Raw genomic sequence first — 25,959 nt, 5'->3', positions numbered from 1 at the left:
GGCGCCACTTCCTGTTGACGACGCGAGGAAACCGGAACTGGCGCTTTCTCTCTGTTTTGTTTTGCGATCATTCAAAGTCGAAGAAGAGTCGATTTTCCGATACAGTGCGCCACAAATCGCACCTTAGACGGAACCAACCGAAGCATCCGCGATGGGTGCCGGATCAAGCACCGAAGCCGAAAGGGAGCCTCTTATTTCGCCTTCGCGGGTGGAAACGAACAGCCGGCCAGTCAACGGCAGAGTGTACACAAGAAGATGGCTGGTTCTGACCCTGTTTTCCCTGCTCGGATTCATGCAGGGGATGGTGTGGAACTTCTGGGGTCCCATCCAGAACTCGGCCGTTCACGCTTATGGCTTTACCAAGTCTGACATCGCGGTCCTGGTTCTGTGGGGCCCGTTGGGCTTCATCCCCTGGCTGCTGTTTATGTGGTTACTGGATAAAAGAGGTGAGCTGCTCGTTTGGTACACCGTGTTCCGTTTGGACTCGGCTCCTCACTGTATTTCCAGAGGAATTGGACCGGTTGCCAGTCATTGGCAGGGTTCTGGATAACGCTGTCTTTGAAAAATAACCGGGATGTTTTGCAATTGTGGATCTTTTTCTACTGACAATGAGGTTAATGGTGTCTGAGCATTTTGTCTGTTGTCAGTCGGTATTTTAGGCACCTGACAATGAAAAGGAAGGAAAGACGTGGTGATGATGTATCCCTGATATCTTTTCCCCTTATCAGGACAGATGGCCCAGTTAGTGACCCAGATTGAGTAGTTCACACGTTTTTATCAGCGCCAAACAGAAAAAAAGGATCATTAACATGTTTTTTCCCACCTAGATGCTTTGTTTCCCACATTGCAATTAACTAAAGCCAAATAGAATTCGTCTTTGTTTCCAAAAGATTGAAAAATAGACGCGCATTTGTACTGTATAGGTTTGCTTCCAGCAGATGTGGCCTTGACTTGTTTAAACTTTTAACATTGGTGGACAAATATAAATGTGTAAAACCAACATTGTACTTCATTTTAATTAAGATGGGGCCAATTGTGCTGTTGGTCCTCAGTGACACGCAGCCGCTGCAGATAATATCTATCAGATCTCTTACGTTAGGCTCTTATTATAAGCCCTCATTAAGAGAGACCCAACAGGGCTCGGCAGTAATTCGGCACCGCTCTCACCTTTTTACTCACTGACTTCTGTTTTGGATGTTTTGTCATTGTTAAAATCTGAGCCGGTGGATTTTACAGGGCTGGGAATGATCTCCTCTGTAGAAGGTGCTCAAAAAGGCGGCGACCCTGTGTCGTGCTTGAACCTGCAGGAGAGCTCGTGAGCCGACCCGAGGCACTCAGACCCGCCTGCCGCACCGGTTTGGGTGCATCACCTGACACGCTGACACATAATTGATGCCCTGTCTGGTGACAGAGGCAGTTACACCACAATGTCAAGGCTGCTGATAAGTAAAAGAAACCACAAAGTCAGAGCGCATGCTCAGCTTGCCTCGTGACCCTGATTCATCATCGTTACGATGCTGGACGGCTTTTCGTTAGTATTTTTCACGACAGCATTAATTGGCTGTTATTTGTGCACAAAGAACAGAGACACACACACACACACACGCACACACACACACTCTGCTCTACCTCTGAGAGGTCCCAGTCCCCAAACATAGACACTGTTAATGATCAACAACATGGCAGCTATACTACAAAAAACCCCAGCCACCAGTCCAGAACCAGGCCTCCTTGATCCATTAGCCTTCAGAACGTGTATTATAGAATATGCTGATTTTGCAGAAGTGCCGGAGGAGCCAATCTGTCCCTTAAATGCAAAGTTGTTGAGCTTCATTTGCTGTCTGTGGGTCAGTAAACGGGGGTTTTCTTGAGTTATCCCTGATCTGGCGGTCCAAAATGTAGAGGAGCCTTTTTCAGGTTTTAGCTGACAGATCTCACCACTGCCTGAATGAACGCGAGGCAGACGCAGAAGGAGAAGAATGGGGAAGCAGCGAGACTTTCCATAAACAGGCATCATGTGGATGAAACTGACAGCAGTTCTTCTCTGAGTGGGCAAAAGGGCGTTCTGTTCTCAGTATTGCTGTCATGCGCGAGATGTTAGCAGAGCGACCTCGGTACCTCCACTGCTGCGCTGAACGTCAGGATTAGCTTTGTGGCGCTGTTGAACTTCATTATCGGCGATTTATTTTGCAGTTTTATAGTTCAGGCGCCCCAGTTGCTGAAGGGTTATGAAGTAAATCGTGTTCCTCCCTATGTGTCCCATTTTCCACCTCTTTGTTACATAAGTTGACCTTTGGGCAGGGACAGAAGCCAAATGTATAAAATCTAACTGACCTTTGTTCCGGCTGTGGTAATTACAGAGATTCTCACTTTCTTCTTTTCATTTGCATGACTTTCAGCTGCCAAAATCTATATATATATGATCAAAATTTCATTTTTCTTTTCCATTTGCTCAAAGGCTGTAAAATACAGCTAATCTGTACAAAATGTGGTTATATTTGGATCAGAGAAATTAGCCATAGAGATGTTAGCGTTATATTTCGGGAGACATTTCAACATTGTGTTCAGTTATTGAAGGTTTTGATTGTGATTGGAAATGACCCCTGTTTCTCACTTCAAGTTCTTCTTTTTGCAGGTTTACGGGCGTCGCTGCTCCTCTCTGCCTTCCTCATGCTGCTGGGAGCTGCAATTAAGAGCATCCCAATTGCTGACGACAACATCAAACGATGGTAGGGCATCGTGTAATAGTGTCGAAGGGTTGCAGGGCAGCATTAGACTTTCTCCATCGTCTCGATTGATTTTATTGACAAAGCTTTTCTGTCAGAGTGCCAGAGCTGTTTGACTAAATGCAGACGGGATAACTGCTTCCCAACGTGGGGCTCATTCCCTGTTAATGAGTTTGCTTTAATCTGTGACGAGTTTGGTGACGAGATCAGTAAATCCCCTCATGAATCTGACAACTGCACTGAGCCATTTGGCTTCTGTTTTCAGCCCCCTGACATTTCTAAGCAAGGGTGTCAAATATTTGCACAATTAGTTTCAAATGGGTAGATTTCTGACGAATAAAAGACCATTGTGGTGATGTTTATCATAATCTGACATAGAAACTGTATCGAAGGTTTAATAGTGCTGACACATGGGTGGTTGGATGACCATCTTTATCCTGTTAACTACCCGTGGGTTGCTCATGAAAGGACTCGGGTTATCCAGGGGAGTTTTCTCTGGCAACTGGACTGTTTCTTCTCTTTGATGATGTTTCGCCTTCTATCCAGAAGGCTTCTTCAGTTAGGAGGATCCTCCAGAAACATGAGATACCGGTGCAGTTTAAACCCAGCAACACGCTCAGACAGGGGCTGGTCCACCCGAAGGACAAGACACCAGGACCCAAACACAGCAATGTTGTTTATGCTGTACAGTGCCAGGAGGAATGCAAGGAACTGAAACTAAACAGCCTCTCCACGGAAGAATGGCACAACACAGACGTGCCACCTCTTCGGGCCAGGACTCAGCAGTCCACCTCCACCTAAAGGAGAGCGGGCACTCCTTCGAGGACAGCCAAGTACGGGTACTGGCCAGAGAAGACCGCTGGTTTGAGAGGGGGGTCAAGGAAGCCATCCATGTCAAACTGGCTGAGGCACTTCCTATCACCCACACACAATGCAGTCCTCCACTCCTCCCAACAACAAAGCAAACGTTCACACCATTCCAGGAGACCTGGAGACTCGCCACCATGTGAGCCAGCAGACAAAGGGGAGACGCCTCAACAGAAACTAGGTGAACGACCCTCAGGTGACCACTCAGATCATTAGCATGGAAGCTCGGTCCCCAGCAACTTCAGAACTGAAGAAGCCTTCTGGATAGAAGGCGAAACGTCTTCACAGAGAGTCCAGTTGACAGAGAAAACTACCTTGGATAACGATGACCTGGATGATTGAGAATCCACCCCGAAAGGACTCGCGCAACTCAAATAATTCTTCAGCCTGTAGACCTGCGACGGTAACTAGACAATTCTCCAGAAACGGTGACTGTGTGGCTCCATGTGGGGCCTGTCCTTGTCCTCATACTGCTTCTTTGATACCAAAGAAGGATAAAAGACAAACAGGAAAGGACTTAATTACGTTACATTACTCTAATACCAGGGTGAGTATCAGACCTGTCCTATGAAAAGTAAAACTCTTAGTGAGAGAGTTTTGGAAGCAACCAGGATTCCAGGAGGAATAAGGCTCAGAGTGGCCCAACTAGAGACAGAAGGAAAAGGGACATGGAAGCGTCCCACTGTCACCTGGACGGTCCTGTTCCTGAGTGGGAGGAAGAGTGGCTCCAAAGGTCCTCGATCTGGGTTTGGCACAACAGTGTGTGGGGCAGGACTGCATGTGGTCCTGGAGAGAAGAAAAGACGTGAACGTGCTCCTCCACGTGTCCAAACGTCTAAATCTGAGGACGGATGTCTGAAGATTGTCATGATGAGCAGATGTAAAAGAACCAGCAGTGTTCCTGATGGCTCACAGCCTGTTTCAGAGGCCTGTGAGGGACACTGTGAGGGAACCGTCCAACAGCTGGACAGAGGAGAGACGCCGTCCCTCATCAAAGGTGAGGTCTACAGGACAACAGCTGAGGACTCTGCAGAGGACCATGCAAAGGCAAGAAGGGACCCGCTGGAGGCCGGCCACCAGAATCTGCTCTTGGAAAAGAAGATTTCAGAGTTGCAGCAGTTTAGTGAAGAAGTGCTGAAGCCAGAGGAAGAAGACGAAATGCTGGGAGACGTGAACACCCTCAACTCCAGCTGGGATGGAGATCACCATCTGGCTGAGACGGTCCAGAGTTCAGTCCTGAGACGTGATGATCTGACCCAGCAGATCACAGAAGGGACAGAAAAACGCTCCGGATTATTGTGAGCTTGTGAGGAAAAAGAAGACACGTGGGTTCTTCAGGTTCTTCGGAAATCTGAAGAAGAATTCAAAGAAGAAAACGAAGGAAAACTGTCCGCAAATGTGCGGGGAAGAGACGCAGACGTCCAGCTCAGATGGAGCCGGTCCCTCCGCTCTGCTTACTGTCTCCTTTGACTCCTGTTTGACCATTAATAACCTTTAAAAGAAACATGGTTTTCTCCTCTATTCACATTTATAAGATGACGTCCTGCTTAAATCAGTCGTGAGTGAACTCTGCTGCTTTCAACCAGGCAGGATTCAGTTCCCCCCGGTTGGTTTTGGCCCTATAATGTGCTGTAGTTTGAACGTCACAGTTGCTCTCTGCCCCCCAAGCCTGGCCTCTTGGGTGGTGTCACAGAGGCTTTGGTTGAAGCCTGTCGGGTCCCTCAGATTTGACTGAGCTTGTTGAAGCTTTCACCATAGATTTCAGTTGAATTCCTGCTAAAACATGCCAACAAATACGACCAGAACCCAGGATTCAGAGAAACGAATGGTAAATGCTGCCTTCTGTGTCGGCCTATAACAACAGCACAACTATAATTATTATTATTATCTTATAAATTGATGTTCTTTTTGTCCAAACCTCTGAAAAATATGTAGGTGCTCTTCCTCGTGAAAGCTTCTGCAGTATGAACCGCAGTACCTTTTTTTTGTGCTCTTCTCGTAAGAAGTTTAAGGTGATTTTATCAGGTTGTGTAACTTCTTTTCTTCTATACACGTGTGATGAGGACAACCTTTCACTTCTATGACCTTCAGCTTTTCAAATATGGAGTTGATTGTAGGAAATAAGGTTGCTGATGATAACACAGTAAAGGTTAGTTCTGACAGAGTTCATCCTCTCATTCTTATTAAATGTGAAGAGTCACAGATGCCACATTTAAATAAATGCCATCATGGGTTATTTCATGTTGAGCCGCCTGCAGTTCTGCTGTTGGCCGTTAGATGTCACTGTTTGCTTTAGCCTTTCCTCTTTCATAAGAGGTGTATTTTGTTCATAGCACAAGTATTGGTTTGTAAGAATCGACCTAAAAATAAAGGGCCCAACAAAACCTTTGGAGTCCCTGGTTCCGGTCTTCTAGACGTGCAGAGCTCAAAAGCATTTTCAAGTGTGATCAAACACGGTGCCTGAACTTCCTCCAGCATAAAAAAACAAGTGGCGGTTCCCCGAAAAACCTCCTGCAGATCTGTTTGTTCCGCACACTGTTTCATCGCACGCAGGCATTTCAAAAATAAATAAATAAAATCCATCACAGACGTCAAATACCTCATTGTTTTTGGTTTTAGCATTTACTAGCTTCCAGAAGTTAAAGGCATTTTTGATGTTACGAGGGCTGGGATCGTCCTCTTCTAACTCTCTTATCAGTACTATTATCTTGTGTGCAGCAGCTGCGAATGAGTTCATTTGCTCATGTCTGAGAGCTCATCTGTACCAATTCACTTTCAGCCATCCTGTTAAAGAAAAAAAGAAAGCTTTGTTTCCTTCTCTGGCAACTGTCTGTAGCCACCATCCATCCACACCGCAGTTTATTGCCATATCAAAGGGAATCTTCGTCGTCACGGCTACTCTGTGAGCACGGGTCGGCTGCTCCGTATGGAAATTTCAAACCGGGCAAACAACACAGGGACACGAAGAACACGCCCAGTATAATGAACCGAACATGCTGAGATGCTGAAGCCTTCTGGAGACGCTGGGTTTAAGTTACGCGCCGAAGAATATAATGTCAAGACCACCCAGAAAAGAGCGGAGTGATAGACGCAGCAGTGGACCGGCACCATGTTCATCCTTCATGTGCTGAAATAACCAACGTTGCATGGGAATGATGGAGAGGGATGTGAAGGACGTTTCCCTGTCACGGTCAAATCGACCTCTTCGTCTCCTGTAAGACTCCAGAATGAGCAGAAATGGACGAGAAGAGTAAAGAAACCTGGAGAGAAGGTGCGAAAGCCGCAGAGGATCTTGGAGGTCTTGGCAGGCCTGTGATGTGGCGCGACGCTATCTGGCAAAGGCGCTATTCCCTCATCATTCTCGCACTGACCGCTGCACTTTGTGTTTGGCCGTGGCGCGTTTATCTGTGAACTCCAGCGGTGTTAGACAGCAGTTAGAGAAAGAGTTTTAGGGCAGAGCAGCAGCAGCAGAATGTCGATGAGCTAAATAAAGCGGTGTGTGCCAGCGTTGCCTTTCATATAAGCCCAGCAACACGGCGCCTAAAGTACTGACCCAGAACGTTGCCGTTAGCTTTGGACCCGTTGTTTCATTTCCATTTCCTATTAATGAATTATTTAAAGTTCTCCCTCACTGTGTTTAATTTAATCCCGTCCAAAATGAACTTCCAGGGGTTCTCTTTCCTGTGAGTTAATATTACTCATTAAATGCATTAATTGTTTCATATTCTTTATCATCTTGATTGAGAACTTAATTAATGTTAATTTATTTTTTTTAAATGCGTGATGGTCCTTTTCCATCCAGAGTAACACTGCATGTAAATATTTCCCTCTTATGTCTAACAATACTTCATTTGAAAAGCATCATTACTGCTGGAGCCACATTTGCTCCCCGAAAACTAGATTTAAATTTGAAAAGGGTCCCGATAGAAGAGACCTTCCATTTTCATCATATTTAGGAGCTTCGAGGGGTCGTTATAGACGCACACACACAGTACGGATCCAATCTTCTGGACGGAGGTCTGCTGAGCTCAGAAAAGTGCATTCAGCATGTCTGGCCCCCTGACATCTTTAAATAGACAGTTCATCATCTTATTTACTGCTCTGAGATGATTGCTTCTAAAGGGATGGAGCCACGCGACCTTTTCCAGTCCAATTTAAGGATCTGACTTTTTGATTGTCATTGTTGCTTTAGTAAAAGCCGTCTGCTTCATTATATGGACGGCCGAGGGGTCATTCTGTGTGAGGAGGCCTGAGCTTCCTCCTACCATCAGTCAGGAATCTGACAATTAAAGCTCAGAATAGTTGGATCCCATTGATTGTCCCCGTTTCCAAAACTTTTGTGCATCGCTCCTGAACAGCTCTACTTTTCTCCTGTTTATTCCAGGAACTGAGGCTGATTTCCCTCCTTTTCTCTGCCACAGGTTGATCCACGGAGGTCAGCTCCTCAACGGTTTAGCCGGTCCCACCATAATGAGCGCCGGCCCCTTCCTGTCCACCACGTGGTTCAGCCCCGACCAGAGAGCCACTGCAACAGCCGTGGCCTCGCTCTTTTCCTATTTGGGTGGTTCTGGGTCCTTTTTAGTCGGACCCCTGTTAGTGCCAGCCCCCAATGACACCAAACTGGCGGCGGCAGTTTCCAACGGCGCCATCCGGGGCAAGATCCAGCTGGTTATGTATGCAGGTACCATCCACACGCAGGGGGCCGCGCAGGATCGATGGCACATCATTTCTACATCATGTCAGCGCTGTTGAGGGACACAAACACAATCAGGCGATAGGATTCGAGGAATTTCCCCAATTCTAGTCTTCGCAGCTGCCAGTGGAACATTCTGTAGATTGGTGAGACTGTCATGCTTAACTGGCTCAGAAAATTAAAAACCTGCTCAGAAATCCTGAATGATCGAGCCTGCTACTTTTGTTTAAGGTCACATTCATTTCATCATTAATTTCCAGGGACAAAGAGGTAGAACCTGGAAATGATTAAAAAAAAAAAGAAGACAGGAAGGACTGACCCGCAGTGTTTTCTTGTGATTCCCGTTTTTAGGTCATTAAACTCACTCCAGGAGTGGGTCCACCCGTCACACTGACTTTTTAAAGACGATAGAATTGGTCCAAGTGGCTTATCTCAGACAGTAACGTGTGCACGCCCGTCTTCTCTCGGCAGAGTTGGCTGCCATTGCGGTGCTTTTCGCAGCGATCCTGCTGTACTTCCCATCGCGCCCACCGGTGCCTCCCAGCGTGGCGGCTGCCAGCCAGAGACTCAGCTACAGGAGCAGCATCTGCAGACTTCTCAGGTAAACACAGATTGGCTCTTGTTCAGCACACACGCACCCATTTTACCGACCTGTTGTGCGGTAACCGTTTGTGAAGACGGTCGTCTTAGGACACGACGCCGGGGGCCGGGGGCCGTCCCGGCTTCTGCCTGGAATGCTCCTCCGTTTGGGAAAAGGTTCCTTTACACTTGGGATGCGTTTGCCTTGGTTCAATCAACACAATGGAGCAGTTTTCTGGGCTCGTTCTCTGTTTTGAACAGAAGCTCCTTTATTGTTTTCAGCATGTTGAGATCCAGGTGAAGATGGAGCATCAAAGAGTGATTAGAAGCTGAGGTCTGCATGACAAAATGATCTCCAGTCTGCCAACAAAATAATGCAGAACGGCAGTAGCTACTGGAAATTCTCTCGAGCGTCTTCGGCGCTCCCGCCCTCATCCACCGATAAAATCTGGCTTGATTGTCTCTTATTAGCTGAGGCGTTGCGGAATTCTGGTAGCAAGAGAGTAAAAGTGAAAGCTTTGAAGTGGAGAAGTCTGTGGAATCTGAATGAAGAGCTCTGCCACTCACTGTCTTCTTGGGTTTGATATCAAACACAACCCCGGCATTCCCTCTGGATTAATTACCAGCTGATCACGGCACCTGCATCTGTCCGATCAGGGTCAGTCGATATATTCTCCAAACACCACTAACACGCGTTACAGGGAGAATCGGAATATTGTGATGATCCAGAATCTCACCGGTGGACTGAGTTCATTAAAGATTCATCCCCTTTAGCAGAAGATGATGATTGATTTACACTTCAGTACCATCCATCAATGCTCCGGTCCATCTTACTGAGGGGAGATGTTGAAGAGGGAGCGGGGAGGAGAAACTGGGCCTGTGGCACTGGCCTGGAATTAAAGGAATGCAGGAGAAAAGCTGGAAAAAGCAGCCGGGAAGATGGCCTAGCCATCCTGGCTAACGCTGGTCCCCTGCAGGGAGGAATTTCTTCACTACAGCTGCGTCGTCACCACCAAAGAGCTTCACTTCCTGGCTGTGAGGGCTCTCTGATATGGGCGAAAGATATCGCACTGATATTAAGCTAATGCGCCACTCTGGGCACATGCAGAGCCGGGAGGGCCTCTGGTCCGTGTGATAGGCTCCCTTCCAGTGACCCGCTTGTGCAGCATGTTGTATCTCTGTCCAACAACATCACAACGTCCCCCGGGGAGCCGATGCAGAGCAGCAGGGGTGCATCTCCAGTTCTCAGTAGTTTATTTTTGTGGACAAAGAACTGCGACTTGAAGGGTATCAAAGAGGGCTTTAATGAACAAAAACGGTGACAGTAATAAATGGCTCTCAGGCTTTTTAGCTTTCATTGTTAATTGGTTTGTTTTGTTGTTTTATGGGGAGTCGGGGCGTCATCCGTTCTTTTCTTTGCTCATTACCTGCATCTGAACCCTTTCTGAAGGAATCGGGGAGTGTGCTTGGATAAAACTGCCTTCATAAATCTCCTGAATGTGTCCTGCCTACATAGTAACACCAGAGCCGGTGATTAGCGCCGCAGCAATTAATTCAATAAAGAGTTCGGTGAAGTTCCAGGTTTATCAAAGAGTACTTAAAAGTAACACTAATGTAGCTTTGTAGCCACTGACGACTGCTGTATTCTACCAAAGCACGAGGCAAAACAGCCTTAATGTGGCTGATGTTGAAGACAGAAGCTAAATGCTAATGGGCCGATAGTATGTGGGCACATCCACATCATAGATGTGTGTTTTATTAGGCTTTTCTATGTTGTGAAAGACTGATAAAACACTCTAGTGTTTACGGAATTAAACATGAAGCTTTTGCCCAATTATAAAAACAGAACCCCCCGGGGAGGGCACACCTAGCGGATCTCGTACTATTTACCTAGCAGACCTGAGATGGCCGTGCCCTGAATAAACTGCATTTTAGATGCTTAAATAAGGCCCCCAATGAGCACAAAGCCTTTAAGTAATAAGGAGACTATAGAGGGCCACTGCAGTAATGAAATAATTACTTCGGTCATTTAAATGAAGCCATTTAAATCTATAATTTCTCCCTGAACCTTGAACACACCGGCGAGGCTGTGTAATAATACAACGAGCGGCCGTTTCTCTGGTGTTATAATAGTCCAGCACTGGAAATGTGTCAATGCTGATCCCAGAATCCAAGAGCAGACTTTAAATCTTAAAAACAGCAACAACTGGGTGGGAACATCAGGGTTCTTTATGCCTGATAAAGCAGAATAACAGGTAGAATATGTAGCTAATGGTTTTTGGCTCCCGTCCTGACCACAGCTGTTAGCGGGGTTGATCTAACACGGTAAATACGCAGCAGCTGCGTCTTGGCGTGCTTTCGTTCTGACAGTGGATTTATATTCTGAACACTGAGCAAATGTGAAACGACTACAGCATCACAGTCCAGGATCTGCTGCTCACTTTGGGTCCGAACACTGACGTTGCGACGCATTGATCCCCAGCTGGCTCTGCCAAGGACAAACGGCACTTAGCTGATGACATGGCCACCTCTGAGACTTCTTTGAAAAATATTTCCCCAACAGGACAGGAAATGGAAGAAGGAATGTCCTCTTCCTAGCTTAGCAGGCTAACATTAGCGTGCTCACGTGGGCTTGTATAAAATAAACTCCCAGGTGGGGGAAAAGGTGCCGGAGTATTGATTTGTTGCTATTGTGCCGGGATTAATGAAAGGAGGCTTTCACCAGCGTCCCCTCATGAGGCTGCAGGGTTTAGTGCTTAGGAAGCCTGGCTGGAGCAGGGAGACAGGCAGTAACCGCCTGTCTGTCTGCACATCCCAGTCTTCAAAACACTTGAACTCAGAGGAGAGTTTAAGCTGTTTTATGAGACTCAAGGACCGGTGGTTTTAAAACACGGAGCTGCACCACGAGTGTTGGTTTATTTCTTTATTCCACTGGTTTTGTGCTTCATGAGTTAACACGCGAGACAACAAAGCAGACAGACACCCACAAGTTGGTAAATGTGTTGTTTTTTCCTGCGAGTCAAAGGAGCCTTTGAATAAAAATGATTCATTGTCTGAAGTCCAGGAGTGTCAGGAAAGGGAAAGGCTGCGTTTACGGGATATGTGACTTAGAACAGGTTCCCTCTGAAGTTCTGCAATCACAAAGACTCGAGTGTGTGTTTGTGTGTGATCTTGCCTCTGCGCCGACTCTTTGAAGCAGCGATGCAGGGGGGCCCAAATTGTTCTCCAGATGTCTCTGCGTGATCCCGCCCGGGTGCTGCCCGTATTCCCAAAAGGAAGGTGGAGAAAACTCACATTCTGCTGTTAAAGGTGAAAGGAGATGGTTCCAACGCGGCACCCTGCACGTCTCCTGCACCTTCTCCCTGGCTTCGACCTCATTTGCCGCAGCTATTCGAATTCTAATCATGTTGGTGGGGTTGAGGAGCCTCTGATTCGAATCAGCACGCCTCCTCCTTGGGCCAAGGTGATTAGCGTGGGTGGCTGAAGGGATGGTAATTGGGTTGCATGTGATTTAAGGGGTGCCACCCTGAAGAGGTGAGCTGTGTGTGTGTTTAAACCTGTTCGTCATACAGGGAAGGCATTTTAATGCACTAGATCAATGAGATAGCACATTATCAGTGGTCACCCGCCTTCTGCCTGCACAGCGAGTCACTCTTCAATAGTTTTCTCTCTCTCCACACATTATTTTGCCTTGAAAGCCTCCTGTCAGTGTGAAATGGTGGAATTATGTTGGAACTAGTTTCAATCGGGGGCTCCAGGAGTGTTTATTTAAACGATTGTCCTCAGCTACGGGCTTCTTTCGCCCGGCGACTGATCTGACCTCTCAGCTTTATTGCTTTAACTATGGCCACTGCGTCCTGGGTGCTGCTTATCTCGGGCTGTGCACGGGGAGAGCTGTTCTGCTCTGACAGCAGCAGAGAGATGAGCCAGAGCTGTGGGCGACACGCTGCAGGGGAAGGAGCTGATGGCAGCCCTCCAAACAGCAGCAAACAGGAGGAAGCAGAAATTCCACCCTGCACTATTTTGACTCCAACCAACGCCTGCGTTGGAATGTGACCCCGAAAACCGTAAGAACTCTGTAGAGAATTTCCTCGAGATTGAATTCAGCCGCTGAAAAGAGAAGCGTGGCAGGAACGGGATGTATTCAGAGAGCCAGAGTTCTGCCCTCTGAGATATGGATCTGATTCAGGTGCCGTGAATTTCAGAGGTGGATTCAGTGATTTGAAAGGTTTTTACACAGAGGACAACGAGGACACCTGTCCAGATAAGCGGGACTGTGAACGTCTCACGGTCTTTTCAGCCTTTTCTTTAAGACGCCACGCGAACACGCCAGCTCGAGCTGAAGGTCCTAATTGATTCTTGCGTTTCATGTCCCACCAGCAACCTGCGGTTCCTGATGATAGCGCTGGCCTACGCCGTCCCCACAGGCGTGATCTCCGGCTGGTCGGGCGTCCTGGATATGATCCTCACCCCGGCAAACGTCAGTCAGGTAGGCGAAACGCACGCGTGCACGTGCACCCAGCCGCCCGTTCCTCCTCATCGCATCACCTTCCCGGCAGGATTCTGACCACGACTGTTTCTATCCTGACAGGATTTCTGCTGCGGCGAATTAAAGCTAAAACAACACGAAGAGCAGCTGCTAAAATCTCTTCAGGCCGACTTTGAAAAGTGTCAGAATGCCTCCTGAGAGTGAGGCTTGTTATTAACCGGTTGAGGGCTGCTTTTCAAATCTGATTGGAAATTCCAACGATGGCGCGAGATAATTAACCCGGAGCCTCTTGTGCCGACACGAGGAGCTTGTTTTAGTGCCGGGTCGCCTCCAGACGGCCTCGCCTCTGCGAGGATTTCTCTCGCAGGCTCATAAGTGCACTTGCAATCCTAAATTGTAGATAAGAACCAGTCATTTAAACCTAATCTCTATTTTGTTTCCCACTCCTCGGACCCTCTCAGAGCTTCTGTCCGTCCTGAAGGGCTGCGGTTCACCGTTTACACGCGTGTGAACCATCGCCGGGGTTACGGGGGGCCGTGGCGCCTGTGCAGGCTGCCTTTCGTCGGCCTCGGCAGCGGCGCGTTGAAAGTCAAAGGGAGAGTCTCTTCAAGGTTATCGCAGCAGCTTGAGACGAGATCACAGAGAGGAGCGGGGGATGAAACGCCCCCTTTTACGCCGCCGTGACTCCCGAGAGGGAGCGGAGCGTATCTCAAATTGTTCTTAGATTTCACTTCTTTTCAAAGATTCTCTCCGTTTTCCCAGCCTTCTTTCATCCATGTTAGTTAAGGGGAAGATTTGTTCAAGTGTCTGAAGAACAAAACTGTTTTCCAACAACCTAAGTTGTGTTAGAGGGACCCCCCCCGTCCCCGCCCCCGCCCCCCGCCAGCAGCAAAAGTTTGAGATTGAGAAATGAATTAAAGAAATGTGGCGCATCTAAACACGGCAGTGCGGAGGAGTACGCTGCAGAACAACCTCTGAATTATCTCCTGTCTCTCCAGGCGTGGGGGTTTTATTGTCAAGCAGAAGTGAGAATAAAAACAAATACTTTACCTTTTCCCTCGTTTCAGCTGGCTTCATACCCACGGACCCAAAGTGTAGCTTAAGCTGGAGGCTTTGTCGAGTCTGTCAGATGCTGAAGCGGAGCAGAAAGATGCTGCTCAGGGAATAAACGATGCATCTCATCCGAACACGATGCGTCATTCTCTCCGCTGTCTGTCCCATTTGTGCAGCCCGGCTCGTTTCCTGCTCACGGAGCTCCGAGCTGGGTCGGATCGATGAGTTCTGTCTTACAGCTGTCCGCTGTTTTTACAATCCTACAAGGATTCATTTCAGTAACCTTCTTCTTTGTTTGGATGTTCACTCGGATGCTTAAATCTGCTTTGGGTTATTTTGTGATTCATTTCTGTTGCATTCATTCACCCGTTTTGTTTGTTTGACAATTTTTCTTGTCATTCGGGCTGAAAGAAAATCAGTGTTCATCAACTCTGGAGCTGAGCTGCAGATGTGAGATGGTGGTGCCCACTGCATGGACAGAACCAAGGATTCATTATTGAGATTATCTTTAAGGAAATGAGCATGTTGCAGGAAAGCTGCGCTTTACATTAGTCACATGTACCAGAAGGCCGGTGGTTTCATTAAAAAAGCAGTTAACCATGACAAAGAGAGATTAATCAGCCAATCAGATCCTGAAGAAAGTCATTCTGGCTCGCACAATCGCAAAGATAATCAAAAAAGTGACTTTTATTAATGTTCTTTATCATAAAGCGAAGCGCTGGCTTAAGGAGCCAGAGGGGGTGAGGTGACATCCTCCTGGTAGTCCACTCCTCTCCTGACAGCTCTGCACAGTGATTAAGCTGAAAGCATCAGATCCTGCTGTAGAGTCCTGTCCTATCACGTCTCATCTTCCACGCGCTCGGATGTAGCTGAATATGACTTTTATTGTCTTTAGGACATGAATGCAAATCAAACCCATTCGTTAACACTGCGGAACACGCCTTTATTTGTCTGAGCTGCGTGTGGTAACATTATGTCACACACACACCCACACACACACACACACCCTCCTCCTCTGGTCACAGATAGACTGTAAACTCTTGTCTTTCCCTTGTTTCCATGCAGGTAGATGCAGGATGGATTGGATTCTGGTCGACGATTGGTGGATGTGTGTTTGGAGTAGCGATGGCCAGGTAAAGTCCTTTACGGTGATATTGTAACACCCACCAGTAATTAACAGACGACACTTGTGCTGTACGTCGTTTCAGGCTCGATAAGGCTTCAGTTTTAAATCTGGTGGTTCTGTAGTGGTGCTACAAAGAAGATAAATGCCAAGCAAGCAAGCGTTTTAGATTTCCTTCGCACAGGTGATAGTTGTGTCGGATGCGCTCCGACAGGCAGCTTTCCTGGCTCTGAGAGTTAATATGAGGTGAAAGCACGTCCCCTCTTAACCCCACCCCCACCCATACAATCTTATCTAGTCTCTTTTAATACAGGATGGGAGGAAGGTGACTCTGATCAAGTGAAGGATGCAGATTCTAATGCAACAGTCACTTTTCTCACAGTGATGGATAGAGAGCTTCACCATTAAGACAAAGTGCAGGTGTAGAAGCCCAGGAGTCACTCCGGCACTCATAGATGCACTTTTCTCCTAGTCCAAGGCCCAATCAGCACTTCCAGACAGGCCCAGGGTTTTCTTAAAGTTGTAATCAGGGAAATGAGACCATAACTCCTGCAGCTAATCAATGGAGCTGTTTGCAGTGGAGATTAAAGTGTATGTAAACAGCAGCACTAAAATATTGCTGTTGATCACATAGACTATGAGTCAAATCCTGCAGATAGATCAGCTCCTTCCATCCTTTCTTCTCACAAATTGGTCTCATATAGCGTTCAGTTCAATTTGCACTTAATTTAATATCTGAATAAAACATGAAATGATGCCTAATGTCATCCTCTAAACGTCTGTGTAGGTTTCTATTCACTTGGCCTTCACTTAAGAAAAACAATCCCAGCTGTCAGTGTAGTTTACATTACATTTCTTAATCCAATGCTTCATTTTTGTTTCCTGCGGTTTGATGGTGGGATGGCAGGAAGCGTAAGGCAGCAGGTTTAATTAGTGGTGTGTGCTGCAAGGTGTGATGCTCATCATGGCAACGTTTGACAACCAATCTGGCAGCTCTCTAATTGTGTGGCCCAGATAGAACCTGATTGGATGACAGGAACATGCAGAATGTGTTTTCCCAGCCTGAGGATGGTGAATAGAATGGCTACCAATTGTCTCTCGTGACATTCCCTTTAAAAGCCTCAGGAAGGACGGGGCGAGAGCACTGAGAAGCTGAACTCGGATATTCTCCTGTGTGTGACAAAGGTCTGCGTCGATGCTCTGGGTTATAAATGAGATGGAGGCAACACAAATGAGCATCATCCACCGTCTAATTTGTTTTGCCTGCGAACAGGAGCAGTTTGTGCTTATGAATCAGGGTGTTATACCATCCGCCTCTGCGTGGTTTATACCACGCGCCTTCCGTTTAAGGGAGACAGGCCAGAGTGACGCTAACGTTGCTCTGGTCATGTTTCATCATCGCCCTCTGGCACTCGGAGGAACCAAAACGGGATCGGATATTTTCGACTTCAAAGATGCCATCGTTACCGCGAGTCGATCCCGTCCCGTTGGGGCCGCGGGGACGAGCTGACGAGCTGCTTTTCCAGCATCGGCTGCTGTTCGGTATCTAGCCGCTCAATCACTGCTGGTTCGGCCGCATCTTCCTGGTCACAGCGATGGGCTTCTCCTTGCTGCTTCCCTTGACTTTTCTTGCTGTTCGGTGGTCAAACTCTTCAATCAAGTGGACTCGGGTCCCATCAGATTTTGTGCAGAAAATAAGCTCCTTATGTTGTTTCTGGCCAGAGGTTGAGATTGGAATTGATACACTGGATTCCACTGTGATCCTCTTAGCAGAGAGATGATGAGGGCATGGCTGGGTGCAGGTCTCAGGCATCAGGGAGGGAAAAGGAAGCCTTTGGATCCGGAAAAATATCAGTCCAATGCAAGTTTCCCTCGTGTAGGTTTACACAAGGATAGAGGAGACGTGTCCTCGAGGGGACTAGCGCTGCCAGAACGCAGCGATGCATTTAAGACGGAGCCAAAACCGAGCTTGTTTTCTTCCCTGTCCATTCCGTTTCTGTTCAAAAATACTTCACCGCCTAGCTCAACTAATCAGCCCTCTGCTACACTTTATTATATCCCTAAATTAAGTTGTTTACCAAGTTTATCCCCTTTCTTTCCCGAGTATACTTTCTGTTAGCAGCAACACACAAGTGAATTGTCTGTGCTACAGGCTCACACGGGCGTCCATGGTGTACGTTCCCACCGGAGAGGGGAGGGGATAATGAACTATCAGGGCTGGAAAGAGCAACACTAAATAAAACAGGCTGCTCCGGAGAGATGGAAAAGAGTCGTCGTTCCGTACGATGATGTCACACAAGCCTCATGTGTAACGTGTGCAATGACAAGCGTAACTGATGCTCTCGGAACACGGGGGGGGGCTCCTGAAACGGCGCACGTCTGCCGAGGAACGCCAACATGACAGCAGTCGCATGCACCGTAGACACGGCAGAAAGTGCTTCGCTCTTCATCTGCTCGGGAAGGTTGTCCGTTGGTACCGAGACAGCTGTTTGATGTTTGGCTGAGTGGCTCTCAGATCTATCAAGCTCTGGCTCGCCGCTTTGCCTTTCCTGATACCCCTCCTCCTCTCGTCCCTCCGCAGGTTTGCAGATTCAATCCAGGGGATGCTGAAGCTGATCCTGGTGCTGATGCTGGCCGGCGCCTCTCTGTCCGCCACCTGGTTCACGCTCACGTGCCTGAGCCGAGTCACCCACCTCCCCTCCACTGCAGGTGGGTGAAGGGCAGCATCACTGTCAAGGTGATATTGACGCGGCAGCCGAGAGAATATGAGCAGAGAGGCTTCGCTTCGCTCTCAGTTCAGAGTTTTTTTTTTCCAAGGATTTGGACATAAACAGGGTTTGTTTATGTTCATCAAGGTTTTGTGTTCATCTGTGATCCACATCCACCACAGTGTTGTTGAGATCTGTGTTATTGGGGGGGGGGGGGATCACACGACCGTCTGAATCCCAACACTTGACTCTCCAAATCTTGACTTTGGCACGTGCTCGGCATCCGTAGCGCCGGTGCTGAAACCCATTAGGGGCATTGAACTGGCCTCAGCAGCCTGTTCCGTAGCCAAACCAATAAGCATTGCAGCCCAGGCCAGCGCTTCCATCATCCATCATCGTCCTCAGGACTCTGGCGCTTCCACGCCGCCCAGGGCCAGAATCTGCTGTCGTGCAGCAGCCCTCCGCCTCCAGCTGGCCGTCACACACGGGGTCGCTTCGTTTGGGGACCAAGGGTTTGGGAATCGAGCAAAAACAGGCGAGCAGTCCGGCACCTATATGTTCAGAGCTCCGTATTGGAATTCCTGGGCCCTTGTACTGGGTTTCCTGCTGCTATCTGGACCTGGGTCTCAGGGGAGATGGGCACTGGCTCAAGCCCCCTTAAGTGCTGGATATCCGGTCTTCATTAGGGCTAAAATAAAAAATGAGCCGAGGATAAGGGCGCTCGCACGGCTGCCTGTCACGCACAGGCAGGCGTGCGAGCGGCCTCAGAGGCGCCGCCATTAAAGGGACGTTCAGACTAATGGGGAGCTCATTTGGACCGATCTGCTGCGATAAGGGAGACGGAGGGTGTCGGGACGCTCCAAAGGTGACGGCTTAATCTCTCCCCACATCTCCTTTAATACACACGCGCGCGTTTTACTTTGCGTCCCTGCCAAAGCTCTGGAGGCCAGACTGCAGAACTCTTCCCGAGGACTCCGGACTCGCTTAATTCTGTTCTCCACTTGACAAGTTTGTCCCCGATTATCTGCTCCTTTGTCCACGAGCACCAAGAACTGTCGTCTGGATTGTTCACTGTGGGGACGAGATTGAGTGGCGCGACGCACCGCGATTGGAAATGAAAGAATTTCACGTCTTTGTTCCAACCATTGTAACCTGTTGCAGTCGACACCCATACGATCAATTTAATCGTTTCCGGGGGGGGGGGTCTTTTGTTTTGTGACATTTTGAATTTCTCGGTGCTGACTGAAATATCTGCATCTGAAGAAACCAAAAGAAATCTGCGGTGGATTTGAAGGAAGAACGGGCGAAGCACTTAAGAGGGACACTTTGGGCTTCAGAATCGAGCTGTTGTTTTCAGAGACGGATTCATCTTAAGTTCGGGCTGTTAGGAGCAAATTGCCGGCTACAAAGACGTGGATCGTACTGTAATTATCCACTATTGTGCCTTTTGAAAATGTCATTCGAGCGGTTCGGATTTTGAATCACCGCCGTTCCTCCTCGTTTCCGCAGCCATCTTGTACACCTCCTGCATCCTGGTGGGCATTTTCATCAACAGCAGCGTGCCCATATTCTTCGAGCTGGTCATCGAGACGGTGTACCCGGTCCCTGAAGGCATCACCTGCGGCGTGATCACGTTCCTGGGGAACCTGGTCACCGGCCTGCTCCTCTTCTTCCTCACCTTTTACAGCACAGGTAAGACGAGGACGTGGAGAGGATCAGGTCGCTTGATTAATGTCAAAGTAATTAACAGTCTACATCCTCTGCACAACATTGTTACGGTGATTTTTAATCACCGGTGGATCTGAGTTCCAGTCAAAGTGCTAATACCAAGCATCCGGTGCTGCATATCGATGCATGGGCGCGGAGATCCAGGCCGTCCAAATCCGTCCTTTCATTTATTGGTTCTGCACCCATTCTTGCGCCCTCTATTGTGGTGCGTTCAGGGTATTGGCTCGTTAAGGTTTCTTTTGTGTTTCTTATTATTGTCCATGGAAAAAGAGTCTCCCAATCCCAGAAGTGTGTCCTCCATTCAGAGGCTGTGCTCATCCCTGCAGGGTTGCTACACCTCCCAGGAGCCTCGGGCCCCATTGTTAGCAAAAATCCATTTCAAACCCGGCGGTGGCTGCAGATAAACGGCGAACAGTGGAGAAATTAAGTTACAATGCCGTCGACACGTTCAGCACAAGGAGAGAAAACCTCATTCCTATAATTTGCCTTCTCGGAGTTGGCTGTTCTGCAGCTTTGATTTAATAGATTTAGGGAAGATAACGCCACACTTTTCATCTAGCATGGTTTCACACCCAGAACCCCACCAGCCATCTCTACGTCTGTGTGTGTGTGTGTGTGTGTGTGTGTGTGCGCGCGTCCCTGCGCGTCTGATGACGTCGCCGCTGATCAGTTGGAATGATGGCTCCTGACTGCCGCACACTCGGCTTGTTTGGGAAACGGAGAGATATGTTTCCTCACCCTCATAAATATTCAGGAGCAGCATCCTCCCCCAGGCTGCCGAGAGCTGCCGCTGCCCGACAGCTGTATTTTGGTGCTGCCTCCTGGCTCGTCACGCCACCGCCGGTGGAGGAGATTCACATTTGCCTTAAACAGCCAGAACACACACGCGACACATGTTGGCATTCATATGCAACACACACACACACACACACACACACACACCAGAGCAGACGCTGCGCCTGTGTGTTCAAGCTCAAATCATCCACTATTTATTACATTTACACACTAAAAATCAGCTGCACATGATTGGAGGAGAGCGACGGCCTTGGTATCGATAGGAGGACCAGGTTCCCCCAGAGCTGTTGTGAAGAGGCGTCCCTGAGGTCCCTACTGGTCCAGTCCCAGTCCCTACTGGTTCAGTCCCAGCCCCTCCTGGTTCAGTCCCAGCCCCTACTGGTCCAGTCCCAGTCCCTACTCCTTCAGTCCCAGCCCCTCCTGGTTCAGTCCCAGTCCCTACTGGTCCAGTCCCAGCCCCTACTGGGTTGTTAAATGATCACGTTCACCACCAGCAGCTCCTCTCTGATGTGAGCAGCAAACATCAACACGCTCCAGATTTCCTCCCCTAAACTGCAACTGCTGCGTGTCAGAAGGGTCATAAATCATGCAGTAGATTAGGCAGCAGTGATACCGCCTGCTGGATAAACACACACACACACACACACACACACACACACACAGTTGCAGTCCGTGTGTGTGTGTGAGGTTCTGATGTTCTGGGATGGATCCTGACACCGTGCGACAGCTGCAGAGCAGATCAGGAGGAGATGAGAGCAGCTCCTGCTTCTCTCCACCTGAGGTCCTCCAGGAGGATGATGATGCGTTCAGGTTCTGGCTGCTGCAGGCGTTTGAGAGCCAGATTACCGGCTGAGCTTCAGACGCCGACCACGTTCCTGCCGAGGTCAGAGGAGCACGCCCGCCACCAAAAGGCCCACCTGCGTGTGTAAATACCTGTTTGTGTGGGTGAAAACTGTTCGAAGGCCTAAAACAAACACACAATCTGGGTCCTGGTGTCCACATACGTGAGAAACTCGTCAAGCTTTTTCTTAAATATCATTTCTTGGCTTCCTCTCGGATCCAGAACCTTTTTCCTGAGCTGTTCTGATCGTACATTAAGCATCCATTATTAATGACGTCGGCGTGTTACAGACACGCTGAAGCTAAAGCGGGGGGGGGGGGGGGCTCGTAAATCAGCTCTTCTCCTGGAGAGATAACCTCTGCTGTGATTAATTAGATTATTATGTAAATTCCCCTCAGAAACATTCAGGTGCTGTTGCCTCATTGTCTTAATACGTCTGTATTTTGATGATGGATTGGCTAAATCGTACGCAGCCTTCAAAAGCTAATAAATTGTGCCCGAGTGTTGCCTTTTCAAAGTCACCCCCCCCCCCCCCCCATATTAGAACTATCCGTCGCTCCTCTTGAAAGTTTCCCCCTCTCTTTTGGCTCTGCCGTTCTCCCCCAGGCCTGAGTAGCAACCAACTTCCTGCTCATTTTAATATCCAGCACTGGTCCAGTCAGCTCTGAGCGGAGCCCCCTCCCTTTACCCCCCCGCTCCTGAGCTCTGAGAGCCAGCTACATAAACAGAGCTGTGCTGACCTGCCCCCCCCCCCCCCCAGGTCACCTGCTGATTAATGAAGCTGCTTTGGGAGTCTCAGGCCCGTCCAGCTGCTCCTCCATCTCCTTAAGTGCATCTTTAGCTTTAGCCTTTTAGTTCAGTTTAGCTTTGGCTGGAAAAGTGTCAATATTTGAGGTTCCCTCAAACATTTGCAGCCTGGAGCTGGACTGAACCTGGTCCAGGACCAGAAGAGCGATCTACAACGTCACCATGTAGCAGCCAGGAGGAGCCCGAGTCCAGACCTCCCTTATCTGTCCACAGGAGCCATCCCTAATGCTGATGTGGCCGGTTTCACTGGGCCGCCTGGTTCTGTCCAGCCTTTATTGATCGGGGTTGATTTGAGTCCAACTGCATTTTCTTGAATCCCAAAGGCCCGACGTGAGGACGAGCTTGATGTTCTGCCCGCCGACGAGCTCTTCTGCCCCCCAGAGACGGGGCTCCTCTCCTGGGCCTAATGGAGCTTGAACAGCAGAGAAAATAGACGTTGTCATTCGGCGCCGCGTTCGGGTTCAAGTGGAGGTCAATGATAATTGGAAACGCTGCCGATATCATTAGATTACTCTGGCTCATTGTGAGGGAACGGCTGTTTGCTCGTTTAGAGGGAACGTCGGGAATTCCTCCAGATTAGGCCGCCCACCTGTGACGCACGCCACCGCGAGATGTTATGGACACTCTGTTGGACACGGACAGGAGCCGCGGCGACTCCGCGGCGTCTCCGCGGCGTCTCCGCGGCGTCTCCGCGGCGTTTCGGACCAGCGTGGATAATTCTGTCCCTCCTTTTCCAGAGTTGACCTGGTTGAACTGGTGTCTGACCGGCTCCTGCCTCTTCAGCCTGGTCCTCATCCTCTTCTTCAGGGAGTCCTACGACCGCCTCTACCTGGACGTCTTCGTGTCGGTGTGACGCCGCCGGCTCGCAGGACACGTGGGACGAATCAAAGTTCTTGCACAACCAGAGCGGAAAAGGGAGACGAGAGACCGATGGACAAACCACGCTCTTTCACGGTGTAATATTATGGGATGCATGGATGTATATATGGGTGTCACACTAATGTTTGTGCTTATTAGTGATCAACCTAACGACGTACGGCTGTTGGACACACCCCTACCTGTCTATGTTAGTGTGTGTGTGTGTGTGTGTGTGTTTGTGTGTGTGTGTGTGTGTGTGTGAGAACGGCGTTGCCGGGCCATTGTTTACGATATTTTACAGAAGATTTCACGTCTCAGCTGCGTGGCTCCGCCTTCACCCTCCCTGATGGCGTCCTCAAAGCTCTGGCAGCCAATCAGCAGGCCTGGCTGTGAGGGGCGGGGCCTGTGTAGTAATAACACCAATAATGATGCGTGGAAATCGCCTGTGGCGCCTCACAGCCGCACGCCGTCAAGCTAAATGAAGGTTAACGTGTCGAGGTTTCGACATCAACAGTTTGTTGGTGCTTTTAAGCTGAATTGTGTCAATTTCTAAGATTTGATTTGTTGTTTATTGTTTTACCTCGGTTGGTGTCTTACGACATTAACACACTTCCGTGGTTGTTGATTGTGTAAATTACTGTAAGATTGTTGATTTTAATGTAACTTTATTTTTATAAGGGTTCCAAAGAGCAGAAAGGTCCGTTTCTGTGGTGTTTTTGAGCCGCAGCAGGTGGAAACGGGACTTTTATCAGCACGGAGATCAGTTTGTGTCGTGAGTATCGATCCACACCAGCAGGCGTCTCCTGGCAAAAAAAAGGAAGAAAAGAAGGGAAAACCAAAAGGACCTCTGGAATTCTTTGACTGACAAAACTGTGACTAAAGCAAGGCTCCGGGTCCGGAGGGACGGAACCACAAAGCAACACTCCGAATGGAACCATCTGCTGGAGGTGATCCCGCGTCTCCTCCCGTCTCTGCGTCTCAGCAGCTGTCAGAACCTCGCCTCTGCTGCTCCGGGAGGCTTTGTCCTGTCTTTCCTGGTGCTTTTCTACCCTTGTTTTTACTCTCCTCCCACAGCAAAGGCTGTCTTTTACCTCGTTGCCTTAATTGCCCGGCCCGGTTCACTCCGCCTCCTCTTCCTCCACACCGGGAACCTTTCATCTGTCTTGTTGAAGGTCCTTTTCTTGTGGTTTTTGTGGACATTATCCTAGAAATGTCTTTTGGGGAAATAAAAAAGCAGATAATTGTGACTGTTTGAATATTTCCAGCACCTTATTACAATAAACATTCTAAAAATAACACTGCTGCTGTTGATCAGTGCTTTCGGCCCTTCTCTGACCTTTGACCTCTGTGATTACAGTCGCCTTTCATCGGTGTTCTTATCTCCCCGTATGATCCTCTGTGGTCCCTGCAGGCTCGCCGGGTAATATTCTGGACCCTCTGTTCCCCCCTCAGGCTTGAGTTTAGAGCAGAAGCTGACGTTTCCTCCTCGTTTTTCCCGAGCTGCGGCGGTTTTCTGTTGCCGCTAGCCGCCCTCCAAATGGAAGCTTTTGTTTTTTCTCCCTCACGGATCCCTCATGGAGTGGCTGTTGAACAAATTGCCCGGTTTATAAAGCAACTTGTGAAGTATGCAGCAACAATAGCTCGGCGTGTTGTCGGCTTTTTAAAAGCTGCATTTCAGCCTTCAGACGCACTCAGGTTTGTTAATGACTTTCAGCTCTTTAATTCAGGGCTTCAAACATGGAGCGGCTTCAACAAATAAGCTCTCCGCACATCCAATTCAATGTCTAGCTAATTCTCAAGCCAATTCTCTTTAACTACACGGGAATGCTGTAACGTGCATGACCGGAACGTTCACATCAGCTCGACCCTTTAAGGCCAGATTGCATCACTTTAAGCTGTTTTCTTCACATGGTCCCGCGGGTAAGTGGGAGAAGCTCTCAGAGGACACATGTTCTCAGAAATCTTGTGGTTTTCCTCCACTGATGATGATCAACACGGCCTCCAGGCCTGACCTCATTGTTTTAAATCCTCCATTAAGTGCCTGCATCCATAAATCCCGCCCCCTGTTGGCTCAGATGGAGATGAGCTCATGTTGCTGGCGACACATGAGGCCTTTAGGCGAGGCTCCGTGTGTGTGTGTGTGTGTGTGTGTGTGTGTGATGTCACCTCCTCCCTGAAACAATCCTGCTCCTCTGAACTGCCAGAAACTCTTCATGTCTGAGCCAAAACTTGTGTTGAGCATCAGATGTGCAGAAATGTGAAAAGTGTCAGAGAAGAAAGCCGCCGTCAAAGTTTGATGCTGCTCTTTTTTTCCCAGCATGAATGGAAGCAGCTTCCTTCTCTTCTGTCGGATCCATTTTGAGGAGATAAAGCAGCTCTTAAACTAGAACGACCCAAGACTGAAGAGTGTTTGTCCTTCCTCTGAAGGTTCGACTCGGCTATCAGAGCTGAAGCTGCCGTCCTTTTAGTTTGCTCCTTTTTTGTGGGCGTGAAACACTTTGTGTGTGTTTTTTCCCTATGAGGAGTAAAATAAAATCTGCCTGAATACAGCTACGTATATTAAAAACAACCTGATGAAAACTCCTAATTAAAATTGAAGATTTTAGATGGAAATCTATTGATGTTCTGATGGAAACCTGAGCTGGTCCGATTTCAGCTGGGTCAGAGGGTGGAGCTGCAGGAACCTTCTCACC

At 48.6% G+C, this 25,959-nt stretch overlaps 1 protein-coding gene across 1 annotated transcript; it reads left to right on the top strand.

Annotated features, from left to right (window-relative positions):
* Positions 1–21: 21 nt before the first annotated feature.
* Positions 22–24,554, top strand: slc49a4 (solute carrier family 49 member 4). Its single transcript, XM_003962150.3, has 9 exons — positions 22–446; positions 2,636–2,729; positions 8,014–8,273; positions 8,757–8,886; positions 13,245–13,353; positions 15,472–15,539; positions 18,111–18,238; positions 19,747–19,929; positions 23,146–24,554. Exons 1-9 carry the CDS (start codon positions 152–154, stop codon positions 23,259–23,261), a joined length of 1,383 nt encoding a protein of 460 aa, XP_003962199.1. The 5' UTR covers positions 22–151; the 3' UTR covers positions 23,262–24,554.
* Positions 24,555–25,959: the final 1,405 nt, after the last annotated feature.

The sequence above is a fragment of the Takifugu rubripes genome, chromosome 1 (assembly GCF_901000725.2).
Source record: "Takifugu rubripes chromosome 1, fTakRub1.2, whole genome shotgun sequence".
Lineage (NCBI taxonomy): Eukaryota > Metazoa > Chordata > Actinopteri > Tetraodontiformes > Tetraodontidae > Takifugu > Takifugu rubripes.
The sequence above is the reverse complement of the archived record's forward strand: the minus strand, read 5'-3'. Positions and strand labels throughout refer to the sequence as shown.

Excerpts from the sequence above, each read along its gene's own strand:
- slc49a4 (XM_003962150.3), top strand. The coding sequence starts at position 152 with ATGGGTGCCGGATCAAGCACCGAAGCCGAAAGGGAGCCTCTTATTTCG. Across the intron at positions 8,274-8,756 it reads CCAGCTGGTTATGTATGCAG|AGTTGGCTGCCATTGCGGTG; the intron begins GTACCATCCACA and ends TTCTCTCGGCAG. Across the intron at positions 18,239-19,746 it reads CCACCTCCCCTCCACTGCAG|CCATCTTGTACACCTCCTGC; the intron begins GTGGGTGAAGGG and ends TCGTTTCCGCAG.